The following is a 16,083-nucleotide window of genomic DNA, read 5'->3' as shown; positions in this document are numbered from 1 at the left end:
ACCGATGTTTCGATTTTTTACAAAATATTTATGAATGATCCAACCGTAAGTATGTAAAGATCTATATATTTTAATGATATGATAAAATTTTTAGAAAAAAATAAATATATTTGGTTTGTTATTTTAACAGTTAACTAGTAATTTGACCCATACTTCTTACTACTGTTTAGTCTCATACCGATGTTTCAATTTTTTACAAAATGTTTATGAATGATCCAACCGTAAGAATGTAAAGATCTATATATTTTAGTGATATAATAAAAATTTTAGAAAAAAATAAATGTATTTGATTTGCTATTTAAATAGTAAACTAGTAGTTTAACCAGTATTTTTTTACTAGTGTTAGTCTAATAGCTATGTTTTGATTTTTTAAAAAATATTTATGAATGATCCAACTTTACAGATGTGAAGATTTATATACTTAAGTGATATTACAAAAGTTTTAGAAAAAAATAAATATATTTGATTTGCTATTTTAACATTCAACAAGTAGTTTGACTGGTATTTCTTACTAGTGTTAGTCTAATACCGATGTTTCAATTTTTTTAAAAATGTTTATGAATTAGCCAAACTTACAGATGTCAAGAGTTATATATTTTAGTGATATTATAAAAAATTAGAAAAAAAAAATATATTTAGCTTGCTATTTTCACTCTCAACTAGTAGTTTGACAAGTAATTATTACTAGTATTAGTCTAATACCCATGTTTCGATTTTTAAAAATATTTATGAATGATCTAACTTTACAGATTTCAATATCTATATATTTTAGTAATATTATAAAAATTTAGAAAAAATAAAATGTATTTTAATTATTGGAGCTCCATTATTTTAACAAATAAAGTATAATTAAACATAATTCTAAATTTTACCGCACATTCTTATTAATTGAATTTATCATAAAATCGATCAAAATCAAAATTTAATTTTCTATTAAAATAATGAGTTTTTAAAATAAATTATAAAATTATAAAATTTTAAGAAAAAGTTTAACAAATTCCAATATTTTTTATAGAAATAATCCGGATTTTAATTTTCATAACAACAAATACGTAATAAATGAACTGAATTTATAAATTGACACTCCTAAATTCAACTAACTGCGGTTGTATTTAGCCTGACCACGTCAGCGATCCGCAAATTTAAACACTAAAATATAATCTAAGGGTTGGTATTATATTTTATAAAAAAACTATAAAATAATATAATTTTTTAATTTTAAACCCCTTACCACCCGCCCCCGCCCCCACCCCTTGTTACCCTGTCCAGTGTCTACCTAACCCCCGCGCCTCCTCCTCCTCCCTTGCTCCCCTTCTTTCTTTTTCTACCTCTCTATCTCTCTCAAATGGCCTAAACCCCTTCTAAACCCCACAATTCACATAACTCTCATTGGAAACTTTATGTACCACTTTACTTCGTTGCACTCCCCTGCTCTTCTCCCGCAACTCATTTTTCAATTTTCCGATCCGACCCTCCAGAAATTCGGTACGTTTCGAAACTTATCAACTTGCAATTTTGTATCTATCTATCTTCTTCAACAAAATACAACGGATTTTTAACCGGTCGTATTTACCCGTTTTTCTTGTAATGTTAATATCAACTAGAATTAAAATTAATTTAATGATCAATAAAAATTGGCCGACTGCCAATAAATAGGATTGACCTGACCCGACCGACCAATAGGGATTGTTAAAAATTGGATGATCTTAAAAATAAAATCTAGAAAGATGCGGAAAAACAAGAACAGGTTAGGTCAAATAAATAATAAGCTGCAGCGGGCCAAATTTCCCGAAATCAAATCAATGTCTAAGTACAGGAAGAAGATGAGATTTTTGGGATTTTTTTAAAACTCAGCTCCTCAACCGAAGGCTTCACAAGCGTTCGAAGAAACAACAATGTAGTACGTTGAACTCGATTGAAGGCTCTCGAAAGCAACAGGGGAAGAAGAAGATGAAGATGGCCTTGTTTAATGATCTTGTTTGCAATATCCCTGAGAATAAAGGATTGCAGATTGATGACTTGTCGGAAGATTTGTTAGCAGGAATTCTTGTAAGACTCCCCGTAAAATATATCTTACGTTGCAGGTGCGTCCAAAAATCATGGTACTTTCTCGGTCAAACTCCGATGTTTATTACCCTTCAATTAAATCAGCAGAAAATTATTGCCCGTAATCCTAATTCTAAATATCTCTATTTTGAAAATTATCGAATCGGAGAATTAACAATACATTTTGATGATGTGCAATGTCAAGAATACTGCAAGATTAAACATCTTCCTGGCTTGCCTAAGGTCAGCGGTGCGTGACGTGCAGTATCAAATGGTCTGATCTGCACGGCAACTTTACTTCGTTCATGCAAAAGCCCACACTTCCGGACTATTAACTCTAAATCAAAACTATTACAAAATATAATTTATTAATCTAAAACTCTATCACAAAGGTACTATTACGAAAGCGCAGCTAAAAACGGAAGCCCAAAGGTCAATCTACTCCCATACTAAGATCCTCGAACTCCAATGATTTCCAACTCGAATCATATACAAAACCTGAAATATAAAAGGGGTGAGGTACAAAACTCAGCAAGTACAAATTGACTAACTATTTAACCGGAAAACAATGAGTGTTTTTAATAAAATGATTTTTCTCAAAACAATAATAATTTTGTAAAAACAATTTCTAAAATAAATCCAACCCAAAGTTTTATATCTTAAAATTCAGAATTTAAAACAGAAGAGAGCAGATTTTTATAACAGATCAGAACAGAGTAAAACATAATGAAACGATAATTCTTATAAATACCACAGTCTTGATCTACGGCCACACTTTGCCAGTAGCCGGCATCTAATTCTTATTCTTATTCTCATATACCACACTTTGCCAGTGGTCGGCATCTAAAATTCAATAATTACGCGCCCTTAATAGGTATCTAAAGTTGCATACTCGTGCGCCTACTAAGGGTATCTAAGGCTAGTTCCAGAACTATAGCGTAAATTACGAACGGGTTCGAAAACGTAGAGACTGGGTTTCAAAAGATTCTCGTATCTTATTCTTATATAGTTCGAAACAGAATTCTTATATCTTATACGAAATTCGAAAATCAGAGTATCAAAACTTTTCCGAAAATAAAAGTAGGTCAAAAAGTACTTACCCCAAAGCCTGACCAGATCTGAATATAGCTTTTTTGACCCTCTAAACGACATTTTCTTGAAAAAGATGAAACACGAAAGTTGTAGAGAACGAAAAGAGCTTTACGAAAAGTCCAGGATCACTGAATTCCGACTTACGATGAATTTTCTACGAATTTTACAAGACTGCTGATTTTTGCTGAGAAGAGTCCTACGAATTTTAATGATAAAAACAAGGAATACGAATATGGGGTATTTATAACGATACAAAACCCTATATCTTAACCTACAAGTTATCCATATTAGTATCTGATCCAAAATTTTAGGCCCATTAGTCTAATCTAATTTTAAATCCTAGTCCTTATCTAATTTTAATATTTTTTTCTATTATTCCATTATTGATCGAATTCTAAAAATTACGGGATATTACAGTTCAAATTGGTATGTTGATAACAATTATATCTGTGGAATCCTCTAGTTGAAAAATACAAAACTCTCCCGGATTCACCTCTTCCTTTTAGCGAGAGTAGGTGGAATGCATTGGCTTTTGGGTTTTTACCGGAAATCAATGATTATGTTGTGGTGCATGTTGTCAAACCTCTGCATTTGGCCCGTGGTAAGCATGACCCTCATTCAGTCTTCATTAGTGTTTATAGTCTAAAATCTAATTCTTGGAAGGCATTAAGTCAAGATAAGGTTTTCGTTTGTGCCATTAGTTACAGAGATGCTGTTTTTGTTAATGGTGCTGCATTTTGGATAGCAAAGGGTTCCGACTACAGAAGAAAAATATTGTGCTACGATACCAAGAGTGACATGCTTCGTGTAATCTCATTGCCCGAAGATGATAAAGACAGTTGGCATTGCATTCCAGTTCTTCATTCGCTTGAGCAATCATCTCTTGCTTACTTTCTTTGGAGTAAAACATGTAGCACTCCTATACGTGTAGAAGTTTTGGGTGTAAGGAACAACGGAGAACCAATTCTTGCAAGATCAAGGGACCTGGTTTCGTATAATCTTGATAATGATGAGCCCAACAAATTTGTTGATTCATGTGTTAGTTGGACACCCAATCCGAATTACGATTACCCATGGGAGTGCCCCCCACCGTTTGTTATTCATCCTTTTGTGGAGACTCTAGCCTTGCTTAATATTTGATTGAATTGATCGGGCAAAATATCAAGATTGAATCCTTGTTTGTGAACGTGACTTCCCAAGGCAAGTGAGGTTTATGAATTTTGTGGATTTTGTTTTTTTGCTTAATAATTCCATCATTGTGCGTTACTGACAATTGTTCCAAAAAACGAGATATGATTTCAATTTTATTTAGATATTTGTGGTTTGCTCTTTTCTAGGTTAGATGTGATGTAATGACTAAAGAATAATCTTAAAAGAACAATAATATAGTTAAACAAGAATATCTAGATCTAGACATGGTCTTGGCCCTCATTTAGATGCTTTCGAGATCATTCCAGACTTGGGCCTGGGAGAGGTTTTGCAGGCTTCCTCCTCTGAATCAGCCAACTGCAAATACTTTTATTTCTTCAGAAATGATGCAGATGAAAGTTCCTTCACTTGACCCTTCAGTCTCTAATTTGATGGCACATAATGCAACTTTGTCTAATCCAATTCTTGAGGAAGATCCATCTCTTATCAATATGAATCATGATATATCTGCGAGCCTTACTACCATTAAAGAACCAGATGAAGGGGGAAGCAAAGCTCTTATCAGCTCTGGTAACATGGTTGATAAAGGTTAAGGCAAGATGGTGTTGGATGGTCCTAGTTCTGGTCCTAGTTTTAGTACTGCATCTTCTATATCTGTCAACTCCTCGATGGCTGGCCCTTCTTTTGCAACAGACTTACAGATGGGATAAAAAGAAATTATCATATTAGACGTTTAGGGTTTCCTGGCTTTAGTCTCTTTGTTCTAGTCCTTGTTCTAGTCCTTAGTTTCCTTGGATTCTAGTATTTGGGTTTAGGTTGGTCTGCAGTTGGTTGCATTGGTCTTGTAGTACCAGTAGTAGTTGCCTTTGCAGTGGCCTTGTAGTAGTTTGCAGTTTGCTTAGGTTGTCGAAGAAGGCTCAGTTTAGTTTAAATGTCTCTCCATTTACATGTCCTAAATATGGAGGAGATAGGTGGGTCAGGCCTCTAAATGGTGTTATAAAGGTAAATGTTGATGCAAAGTAACGGATCCAGGTTCAAATATACGGGCGTTGGAATTTTTTCCCCCCAACTAAATGAATATCTATTAGAATAATGTATTATAAACCAGATTATCATTTTATGAAGATGTTTACGAACAACTCGCGCGGTTCATTAAAAACTTGAGCTAGAGCACAAAATTGTGTTTGTTAAGAAATGAGCTGGAGACGAGGTTTTGGCATATTCGGCTTGAGTTTGGTTCGAAATCGGCTCGAAAATATTCAAAATACGATTTTATAAATTGGATAATTGTGAAATTTTTTGGCTAAAAATCCTCTCTTAATTGTTGTAGTTGCAATCGGTAAAATTAGTTACCAACATATAAAGTCAATAAAATTTAAAATCTTTGTACTTTTCAACCATCTTTTGGGGGAAGTCAAGAATACTCTGTAAATTTTGAAAATCAGTTTTGATTCTCATGTCAACTACATAATTAGAAAACCGGTCTAAGTGATAGAGACGGATTTGATCAAATTCTAAATTCTAAATGATAGAAATCTTGCAAATTGAACTAGTTTTAACTCATCAAAAACTGATGAGTAATTACGTGGATCAACATATAAAAGGCATGAAATTAACTTCATGTAACTCTATGAACATGCGTATTCATCTCTCGTAATTAATAATCAATTACAATATTTATCAAACTAACCTTAAAGTGATGTTAATTAGAAACGTTCGTTCAATATCTAATCCTAACGTTTTTTATCATCTACTCTTAACTTTTATTTTCATTTCTAACTCTTAATTTTTTAAAATAAAAAAGTGCAATTTTTACTTATAAATTTGGTGGAGTTGGTCACTTTTTGGGATAGAATACCCTAATTGCTATTTTGAGAAAAATGACCTCAAATGTCATTTCAAAACGGGTCTCGAAGTCCGTTTTCTATAAACCAAAAACGTGATTTCGCGTTTCTTTTTTTTCCCAACATGCAAAACGCAAATGTGTGATACATTTTTTTAATTTTTTTATGCTAAAAACGGAGACTGATGTTGAGTTTTGTGGGAAAACTCAAATTGGTGTTTCGTTTTTCAATTTTTTTTTACAAAAAATACTAGATAATATTATGTTTCTAAACTTAACACGATATTCTAAAAGATGTTTTATTCATATTTTATCCATGTCTATAAATATTTTAATATGTTTAAAATCCAAACTGAGATATGGTGAAACCTAAAATATTAAAAATAATTAATATTTATAGTTCAGTTATTAAAGTTTAGGTCCTAAACCGTAGATTAAATTAGGGTTTTAAATACTAGGGGTTAGGGCCTAGACCCTAATTCCTAAAACCTAATTCAGTGTATATTTTAATAATTTATTTTTTAATATTTTTAAAACCCAAAAAGGGGATTGGTGAACCTTACAGTGTTAAAAATTGTTAAATTAGGGCTTACTTTTTAATATTTTAGGACTCACCATTCTTAATTTAGATTTTAAAAATATTAAAATAATTATTAATTTATAATAAAATACGAACAAAACATTCCTTAATATAGAGTATTGAATAATCTCCCTTTATTTGGACATCATTCAATATTTGGACATCATCCAATATTTAGTAAAAGATATATATTATTATTTTGTAAGTTTGTACCACATTGAATCCGCAGTAGCGCTGGCTAAATCAAAAAAATTGATATTAATCCGGGTTCGATCCCCGGCTGCGGAGTTTCTCTTTTTAAAATTTTTTTTGCCATTCCTATCCTTGCTGTAATCCAGGTTATATGGCTTGTTTTTGCAGACTTTAGTCTGTCCAGTTTGGGCTTGTTCTGAAGCTTGGCGGTTTCAGTTCCAGCAGACTTTACCTAATTATTGACTTTTACCGAAGGATTATTAAGTACCACAGAGAAGAGAGTACTCTTTTTGTTGAATATAAATGAACTAGTTCCTGATAGAGCTGCACTGATGGAACAAAAAGAAATGAGTAGTAGTTCACAGCGATTACATTGATAGCAGAATAGCTTAATTCAAGTACTTTCAATCTGGAGACTCTTTCGTGTAGTCATGTGAGTACTTCTCTCATCTAGTCATCTTCTATTTTTCTCAGGACCCGCTACAATAACTTTTTAAATTGTTCTCCTTCGGTGTAACTTAAGCAGGTATTAAGTTTAGTGAATGATACGATAAACAAGTAAGGATGATATTGAAGCAGTAACACAAATATGCCTGATGATATTGAAGCAGTAATCAGCTATATTCTTATCTGAACATGCAAATAAATATGCCTGGAGACTTTCACATTACCTGCAAATAAATAATTTAAGCTTAGGCAATAAAATGGCATTAGTCATTGATTACCCCCGAGTAGAAAAAGTTTGAAAAGCATCTCAAAAAATGGTAATTATGCCCTTGCTGAATTAAAAAAAAATGCTCAATTCCGGGCAAAAAATAAGTTTCATTTTATTTTGTACTGAGATGTTGCAGCAAGGTAGACTCAGACACACACAATGGTTAAAAAAAAATTAAAAAATGATTCTTTTCTTGGAGAATTTTAAATATTTATCGTAAGTTCGATGTTTAATTAGCCAGAGCTACTGCAGATTCTTTGCTTCTGTGCATGGAGAATTTTAAATATTTATCTTGTAGATTTTGACATACTGTATGTACAAACTACAAACACAAATACTACTGTTACTTCTTTAAAATCAACCCATTTGTGTTTCTTGAAGTTTAATCATACATATTTATCAGACAAAGCTCAATCTAAAGGTAATGTTACTATAAATAATGAGCCTGTTAGGAATCTTTTCAAGAAATATGGATATTTTAGTGATGCAAAAATATCGAAATTGATCAATAAGTGCCCATCATTTTATGAACAAACATATCCCAGTTCAAATTCATCGAAACGTAAATGAACAGGACCTGAGCAGCAGAACAAAACAGTCTGATTAACCTACCTGAACTTCATATGATCAATATGTAAGGGGCATTCATCGAAACGTAAATGAACAAGACCTGAGCAGCAGAACAAAACAGTCTGATTAACCTACCTGAACTTCATATGATCAATATGTAAGGGGCAGTTAAGGTAAGCTGTATTTTATCATGTACTGAGATGTTGCAAGAATGTAGTCTCAGAAACAAGGGCAAAAATATAAAATAAAAGAGTAGTTTCGCAGCCGGGGATCGAACCCGGATTATATCAAGAATTGATGATTAATTTAGCCAGTGCTACTGCAGATTCAATATGTTGAATTTTGAATTCACTTTATTTAATATTAAAATGTCTCACATCTTAATTATCTTAATTCACTTGAGTAAAATAAAACTACAAAAAATATCCAAATTGTTCGCACTCAAGATTTTGTACTAAATTGAGTACCAAACTTATTCTTCTAAAATTACATGTCATGTTCATTTGTGATGCGCATATTAATATACATGAGATCCATTTAAGATATAAATGACCACCGGTTAACTGAGATTTTTGGAATTTTTTTTGAAAACATTTTAAAAAAATTAGCATTTTTCTTGAGGATATAATTTCCATAATATCTGCTATTCCTAATACAAACTAGCCAAAAGACCCCTCTATATATAGTCCCCAGTCATGCTCAGCACATTTATTCTCAGTTTCAACTGAGAGCTTTAGTTCATATATAATTATACATGCACTTGTTCTCCCCTGTTCTATTAGACTACTTGCTGCATAATCTTCTCTGCAGGTTCTTTCACTATCATTATTTCATGATTCCACAGCTTTAATATTCCAATCTCCTTTGCACAAGCATAAAGTTCTACTACCATGTCATCAGAAACATTGGCAAATGCTCATTAAAAAGGTAAGAAGCACGCGTTGAGAGGTCCTCTATCAGACGTATTTGTAACACGATAATCATCAGCAAATTTCTCCAGTAATCAAATTCAAATAGATCATTAAAAAAGATAAGAAGCACACATTTCTCTATTATTAGATAGATTTGAAAAAGAAACTTGCTTCAAGTTCAATACACATCTTCCTATAAGTGAAACAGACCAGTGAAACATTGAATAACATGTTGGTCATTACATATCATCTGGCAAATGCATTCAGCACCGAATATGCATTTTAGTAGCCCTAAAACAGAAATAGCTCGAGTAGTACGTTCTAAGGAAAGAATCGGCCTATTTAGTTATTCTTATAAGGCCATCTCCAAGAGTGGCCTATCGGTCTAAATTTGGACCGATTCAACAGTGGCCTATTCCAATTTAGGCCATTGAATAGTGCCGGCTATTCACATATTTCTAATAATAATATACTTGAGTGAAGATGAACATATTTTTAATTCAAATTAATAATATACTTGAGTGAAGATGAACGTGATTTGAGTGCTTCAATTCAAGAGCTGATCGAAATTCCAATTCCCGAAGTTGAGACGCTTGAAAATGATGAAAATACTCGATATCAACAATTTCTTTGACGATATCGAAAATAAAAAACAAAAAAGCTCATATTCTTCTTCGAGATGCATTAATCGAGCATGTGTGGGAACAATATACTAATTCGGAGTAGTTCAATATTTTCTATTTTTCTTTTAGTTAATTTAATTATAATATTATTTTTTCTTGTTTAAGTGTAATGTTTTATAATTTAATAAATTTTTAAGTTTGAAATTAATATGAATAAGTATGTGAATTAGTACCAACACATTAAAATAACAATATATTAATAGTTAAAAAAATAAAATATTGATATATGAATTTGGACCAAAATTTAGACCGAACTATTGGAATAGAGAGTTGTCTCGGTCCAAATTTAAGCCAAAATTTAGGCCAAAAATCTTGGCCACTCTTGGAGATGCCCTAACGGGTCAAAGATTCGGAACAAATGTCACTTTACACAAGTGATGGCGCTACAATTGAACATACAGAGAAAACAGTCAGTTCTAGAAGATAGGGAATATAGAAGGCAAAAAGTGGAGATCTTAATGGAATTTACTAGGAAAAAGTGAAAAACTAAAATCAAGTAGATAACTACCTAAGAATCACATTAAAAGAGAAACTGTGAATTTAAAAAAAAACAGACAAAATCTACAATTTATTTCAATACATATCGAGCAAAAGCAGAATCAAACTCTAGCCCCGCATGCTCCTCAGTTACGACCAACCAGCAGATAATGGACTCCAAATTGTGGGAAGCTACAAAGGTTGGAGATGTATCGTGACTCTAACTAGGATGACTGCAGGGTGCTGACCGATGAAGAACGTGTGGCCTTAGTTAAAATAAGGTTATTGGAGAAGGTACTGGTGAATGATGAGGGCAATACAGCTTTACGTGAAACATTGCTTAATTTTAAAAATGATTATTTCGATGATCCAACCGTACGGATGTTAAGATATATCAATTTGATTCATATGAAAAAATTATTAACAAATTTGAAATTCATCTTAAATGTCAGGATTAGAAAATCCAGTAAAAGTACCACTCTCGACAACGAGACTCGTTCCCGATTTACAAGATTAATTTTTAAAATGATTTTTTCGACGATCCAACCGTACGGATGTTAAGATATATTATTTTTAGTCATAAGAAAAAATTATTAACAAATTTGAAATGCATCTTGCAAGTCACGATTAGAAAAATCCAATAAAAGTACCCCTCCCGACAACGAGACTTGTTCCCAATTTACAAGATTAATTTGTAAACTGATTTTTTCAACGATCCAACCGTACGGATATTAAGATTTATCAATTTTAGTCATACGAAAAAATTATTAAAAATTTTGAAATTCACCTTGCATGTGAGGATTTAAAAAATCTATTAAAAGGACCACTCACGACAACGCGACTTGTTCTGGATTTACAAGATTAATTTTTAAAATAATTTTTTTGATGATCAAACCGTACTGATGTTAAGATATATCAATTTTATTCATAAGAAAAAAATATTAACAAATTTGAAATCCATCTTGCATGTCAGGATTATAATCCAGTAAAAGTACCCCTCCCGACAACGAGACTCGTTCCCGATTTACAAGATTAATTTTTAAAATAATTTTTTCGACGATCCAACCGTACGGATGTTAAGATATATCAATTTTTGTCATATGAAAAAATTATTAAAAAAATTGAAATTTATCTTGCACGTCAGGATTAGAAAAATCCAGTAAATTTACCCCTCCCGACAACGAGACTTGTTCCTGATTTACAAGATTAATTTTTAAAATGATTTTTTCGACGATCCAACCGTATTGATGTTAAGATATATCAATCTTAGTTATAAGAAAAAATTATTAACAAATTTGAAAATCATCTTGCATGTCAGGATTAAATAAAATCCAGTAAAAGTACCTCTCCCGACAACGAGACTCGTTCCCGATTTACAAGATTAATTTTATAATGATTTTTCGACGATCCAACCATACGGATGTTAAGATATATCAATTTTAGTCATATGAAGAAATTATAAAAAAAATTAAAATTCATCTTGCACGTAAGGATTAGAAAAATCCAGTAAATGTACTCTTCCCGACAACGAGATTCATGGTATCTGTTAGGAGGAAACACGCACACACATATTCGAGATTTAGTTCTACCAATACGGAGTACACACACACAATAATATATTTGACGTATAAAATTCACATCCCAACTTGTATTATTACTCAAAAAAATCATCAACAATACATCAACAATACATCAATACATAACACCTCAATGGTGTCCCAAACTGATACTTGAGTCAACCAATGCTCAAGCATCTCGCACACGATACCTAAAACAAGTACATCTCTTAAGCATACTCAAAATAATAACATGACTATGTAATATAGTCATCACAAACGTAGCCAACAAGACAAACATAATCTGATTATAATAATAATTGTCTACCCATACAATTATTACCCATTCCCATTATATGATAATAATTGTCTAATACATACGATTATTACCCAATCCCATTATGATAATAATTTTCAACACATAAAATTATTATTCAATCCAATTATGTCTTGTATCACCAAACCCAACCAATCATCTTGAGTTGAAACCCAACAATCCTCCCCTTCAACCTAATACTCTAGATCAAATAGAACGGTAACTATCAAAACATCAATGTCAGTTCGCTGATGCCTCCCCTCGAATAAGAATCCTTTCATCTCGTTCTTCCAACTTTTGAAAATCACTAAAACCCGTATAGTGACCTCCAATACCTCCAATTTACCGTTCTTCATTATAACGACATATCCATCCACAAAATTATGTGCATCAAGCACAAGTGCCTCCTTTAATCATTGAGTCACCCAATCCTTACTTTCACAATCCTTCGGCCTCTTGAAGAATAACAACAACATCATCCAATGATCCCTTCCATCTTTACCTGATTGATCAACTATCAAACCATTGAAACTATTACAATGATCCCTTCCATCTTCAACCTTGAGTCCGAACGAATTGATCCACGGTGCAAGTCAACCGCCATACCGCACATAACTTTGTCAACATATCCACGAACGTACTCCACCATATCAATTGAACCTCGAACGTTCCTCCAACCCAATTCATCACGAAACTCGAAACTCGGCTGTGATACCACTTGTTAGGAGGAAACACACACGCGTATTCGAGATTCAATTCTACCAATACGTAGTACACACACAACAATATATTTGACGTGTAAAATCCACATCCCAACTTGTATTATTAATCAAAAACATCATAAAATCTTTCTCAACAGATTCAATACAAAAACATAACTATATACCCCAAAAGTAGAGATAAAACACACACTTCAACAGGAGATACACAAACACACAAAAAATTGGATTTTAGAAAGAAAATGAAGGAGTTAGGGTTTTCCACCAGAGAAAACCCGTGAAACCTCTCGATTAACTTGAGAAAAGAGAAACCTCGCGAGATGAGTGAGGGAGTTGGCGAGCAAAAAGAAAATTATGATTTTATAAAAGCTTAATGACGCAGCTAAATTTTAGTTTAGATCAATTATACGAATTATACTTTACTGTGATGTTAATTTTATCTAATCATGAACCAATAATTTACATTATTGTGTTTTAATTCGAGACGCATTATATCAATTAAATCCAACTAATTATTATATTTGATTTTAATTTTTTATTTATGGACCAAAATGATGATTTTATTTTTGTTCGGATAATTAGTATATATACAATTTTTTTAGTTGGTAGAACTATATTTTGATTTTAATTCGTTTTAATTTGGATCAATTGTATATTAATTTTTTAATCCGTTTGAATAATGTGTTTTTGTTTTATATCAATTTAAAAGTATTATATTTTTAACCAGATCAGTAGCATCTATTATTTTGTCTTAACTTGAGGTATATTATACCAACCAATCCCGCTAAACATTATTTAATTTTATTTGTTTCAGGCAGAAAAGTGTACATGATTTTATTTTATCTCGAGACAATTATACCGATTAACAAATTATCTTTCAATTTTAATATCTATTAAAAAATTATAGATTTTTGAATTTAAATTTATAGAGTAAATTTACTTTAACATCAATTAGAATTAGAATTAGAATTGAATTGACAAAGTAAATTTACTTTAATATCAAATCAATGTCTAAGTTCTCTTCTCACAACTCTCGGTTAGTAAACAAGTACAGGAAGAAGATGAGGTTTTTGGGATTTTTTACAGCTCAGCTCCTCAACCGAAGGCTTCACAAGCGTTCGAAGAAACAACAAAGTGGTACGTTGAACTCGTTTGAAGGCTCTCGAAAGCAACAGGGGAAGAAGAAGATGAAGATGACCTTGTTTAATGACCTTGTTTGCAATATCCCTGAGAATAAAGGACTGCAGATTGATGACTTGTCGGAAGATTTGTTAGCAGGAATTCTTGTAAGACTGCCCGTAAAATATATCTTACGTTGCAGGTGCGTCAAAAAATCATGGTACTTTCTCGTTCAAACTCCGATGTTTATAACCCTTCAATTAAATCAGCAGAAAACTATTGTCCGTAATCCTAATTCTAAATATCTCTATTTTGAAAATCTTCGAAAAGGACTATTAACAATACATTTTGATGATGTGCAATGTCAAGAATACTGCAAGATTAAACATCTTCCTGGCTTGCCTAAGGTTAGCGGTGCGTGGCGTGCAGTATCAAATGGTCTGATCTGCACGGCAATTTTAATTCGTTCAAATGGTTATGTTGATAATAACATATATCTGTGGAATCCTCTAGTTGAAAAATACAAAACTCTCCCGGATTCACCTCTTCGTTTTAGCGAGAGTAGGTGGAATGCATTGGCTTTTGGGTTTGTATCAGAAATCAATGATTATGTTGTGGTGCATGTTGTCAAACCTCTGCATTTGGCCCGTGGTAAGCGTGACCCTCATTCAGTCTTCATTAGTGTTTATAGTCTAAAATCTAATTCTTGGAAGGCATTAAGTCAAGATAAGGTTTTCGTTTGTGACATTGGTTACAATGATGCTGTTTTTGTTAATGGTGCTGCATTTTGGATAGCAAAGGGTTCCGACTACAGAAGAAAAATATTGTGCTACGATACCAAGAGTGACATGCTTCGTGTAATCTCATTGCCCGAATATAATATAGACAGTCGGCCTTGCATTCCAGTTCTTCATTCGCTTGGGCAATCATCTCTTGCTTACTTTCTTTGGAGTAAAACATGTAATTCTCGTATATATGATTATTTCAGCATGTGGGTACTAAAATATGATTCGTTAAATGAATTTTCTTGGGAGAAAAAGATGAGCATTGATACATGTGAAGGTATCACTTCTATACGTGCAGAAGTTTTGGGTGTAAGGAACAATGGAGAACCAATTCTTGCAAGATCAAAGGACCTGGTTTCATATAATCTTGATAATGATGAGGCCAACGATTTTGTTGATTCATGTGTTAGTTGGACACCCAATACGAATTACGATTACCCATGGGAGTGCCCCCCACAGTTTGTTATTCATCCTTTTGTGGAGACTCTAGCCTTGCTTAATATTTGAATTGAATTGATCGGGCAAAATATCAAGATTGATTCCTTGTTTGTGAACGTGACTTCCCAAGGCAAGTGAGTTTTATGAATTTTGTGGATTTTGTTTTTTGCTTAATAATTCCATCATTGTGTGTTAGTGACAATTGTTCCAAAAAAATGAGATATGATTTCAGTTTTTTTAATATCTGTGGTTTGCTTTTTCCAGGTTTCATGAGATGTAATCACTCAAGAATGATGTTAAAAGAACAAGAATATAGTTAAAATATATGTTAACACTTAACAAGAATATGAATCTTTATGGTTAAGAGCAAGCTTATTTAGTAAGCTTGAAATCACGAGGGCGTTCTGGTGGAAGCTCGAATTGGTTCTGCAGAAGGGTTTGTTGCTCCCGAGATAGCAGAGGCCATTGCAGGGCGAGAGGCGTTGTGCTGGATGAAGGAGGTAAACAGGTCTCATGTTGAATTAGAGTTGGATTATTATGTGGTTGTAAAAACAATCCTGAGTAAAGTTTTAATGACTTCTTCATTTGGTGTTATTATTAGTGACTATAGGTGGCTGTCAGATCAACTACAAAATGTTCAGTTGTATTTTTGTGTACCTTTCGCTAAATTCTTACCTTGGTCACATAAGGCAAGATCTTAACTAGTACACCAACCCTGCAAATAATAATTTTGTCAGTACAACGATATCACTGTAAATAGGATTTACCGTAACTAATGTGGCAGAAAAATATTACTGCCAATTACATTACACAAAAACACATGATTCATAACTCTGATTACAAAAGCAAACCAAAAGCTGAAGGATACAACTTTATTAAATCCTGCAATCCA

At 32.6% G+C, this 16,083-nt stretch overlaps 1 protein-coding gene across 1 annotated transcript; it reads left to right on the top strand.

Moving 5' to 3' along the window:
- The first annotated feature begins 13,856 nt into the window (after nucleotides 1-13,856).
- On the top strand, nucleotides 13,857-15,260 carry LOC141700416 (F-box/kelch-repeat protein At3g23880-like). Its single transcript, XM_074504193.1, has one exon. The coding sequence runs from the start codon at nucleotides 13,857-13,859 to the stop codon at nucleotides 15,258-15,260; it is 1,404 nt and encodes a 467-aa protein (XP_074360294.1).
- Nucleotides 15,261-16,083: the final 823 nt, after the last annotated feature.

This window comes from Apium graveolens, unplaced genomic scaffold, assembly GCF_009905375.1.
Source record: "Apium graveolens cultivar Ventura unplaced genomic scaffold, ASM990537v1 ctg2318, whole genome shotgun sequence".
Classification (NCBI taxonomy): domain Eukaryota; kingdom Viridiplantae; phylum Streptophyta; class Magnoliopsida; order Apiales; family Apiaceae; genus Apium; species Apium graveolens.
The sequence above is the reverse complement of the archived record's forward strand: the minus strand, read 5'-3'. Positions and strand labels throughout refer to the sequence as shown.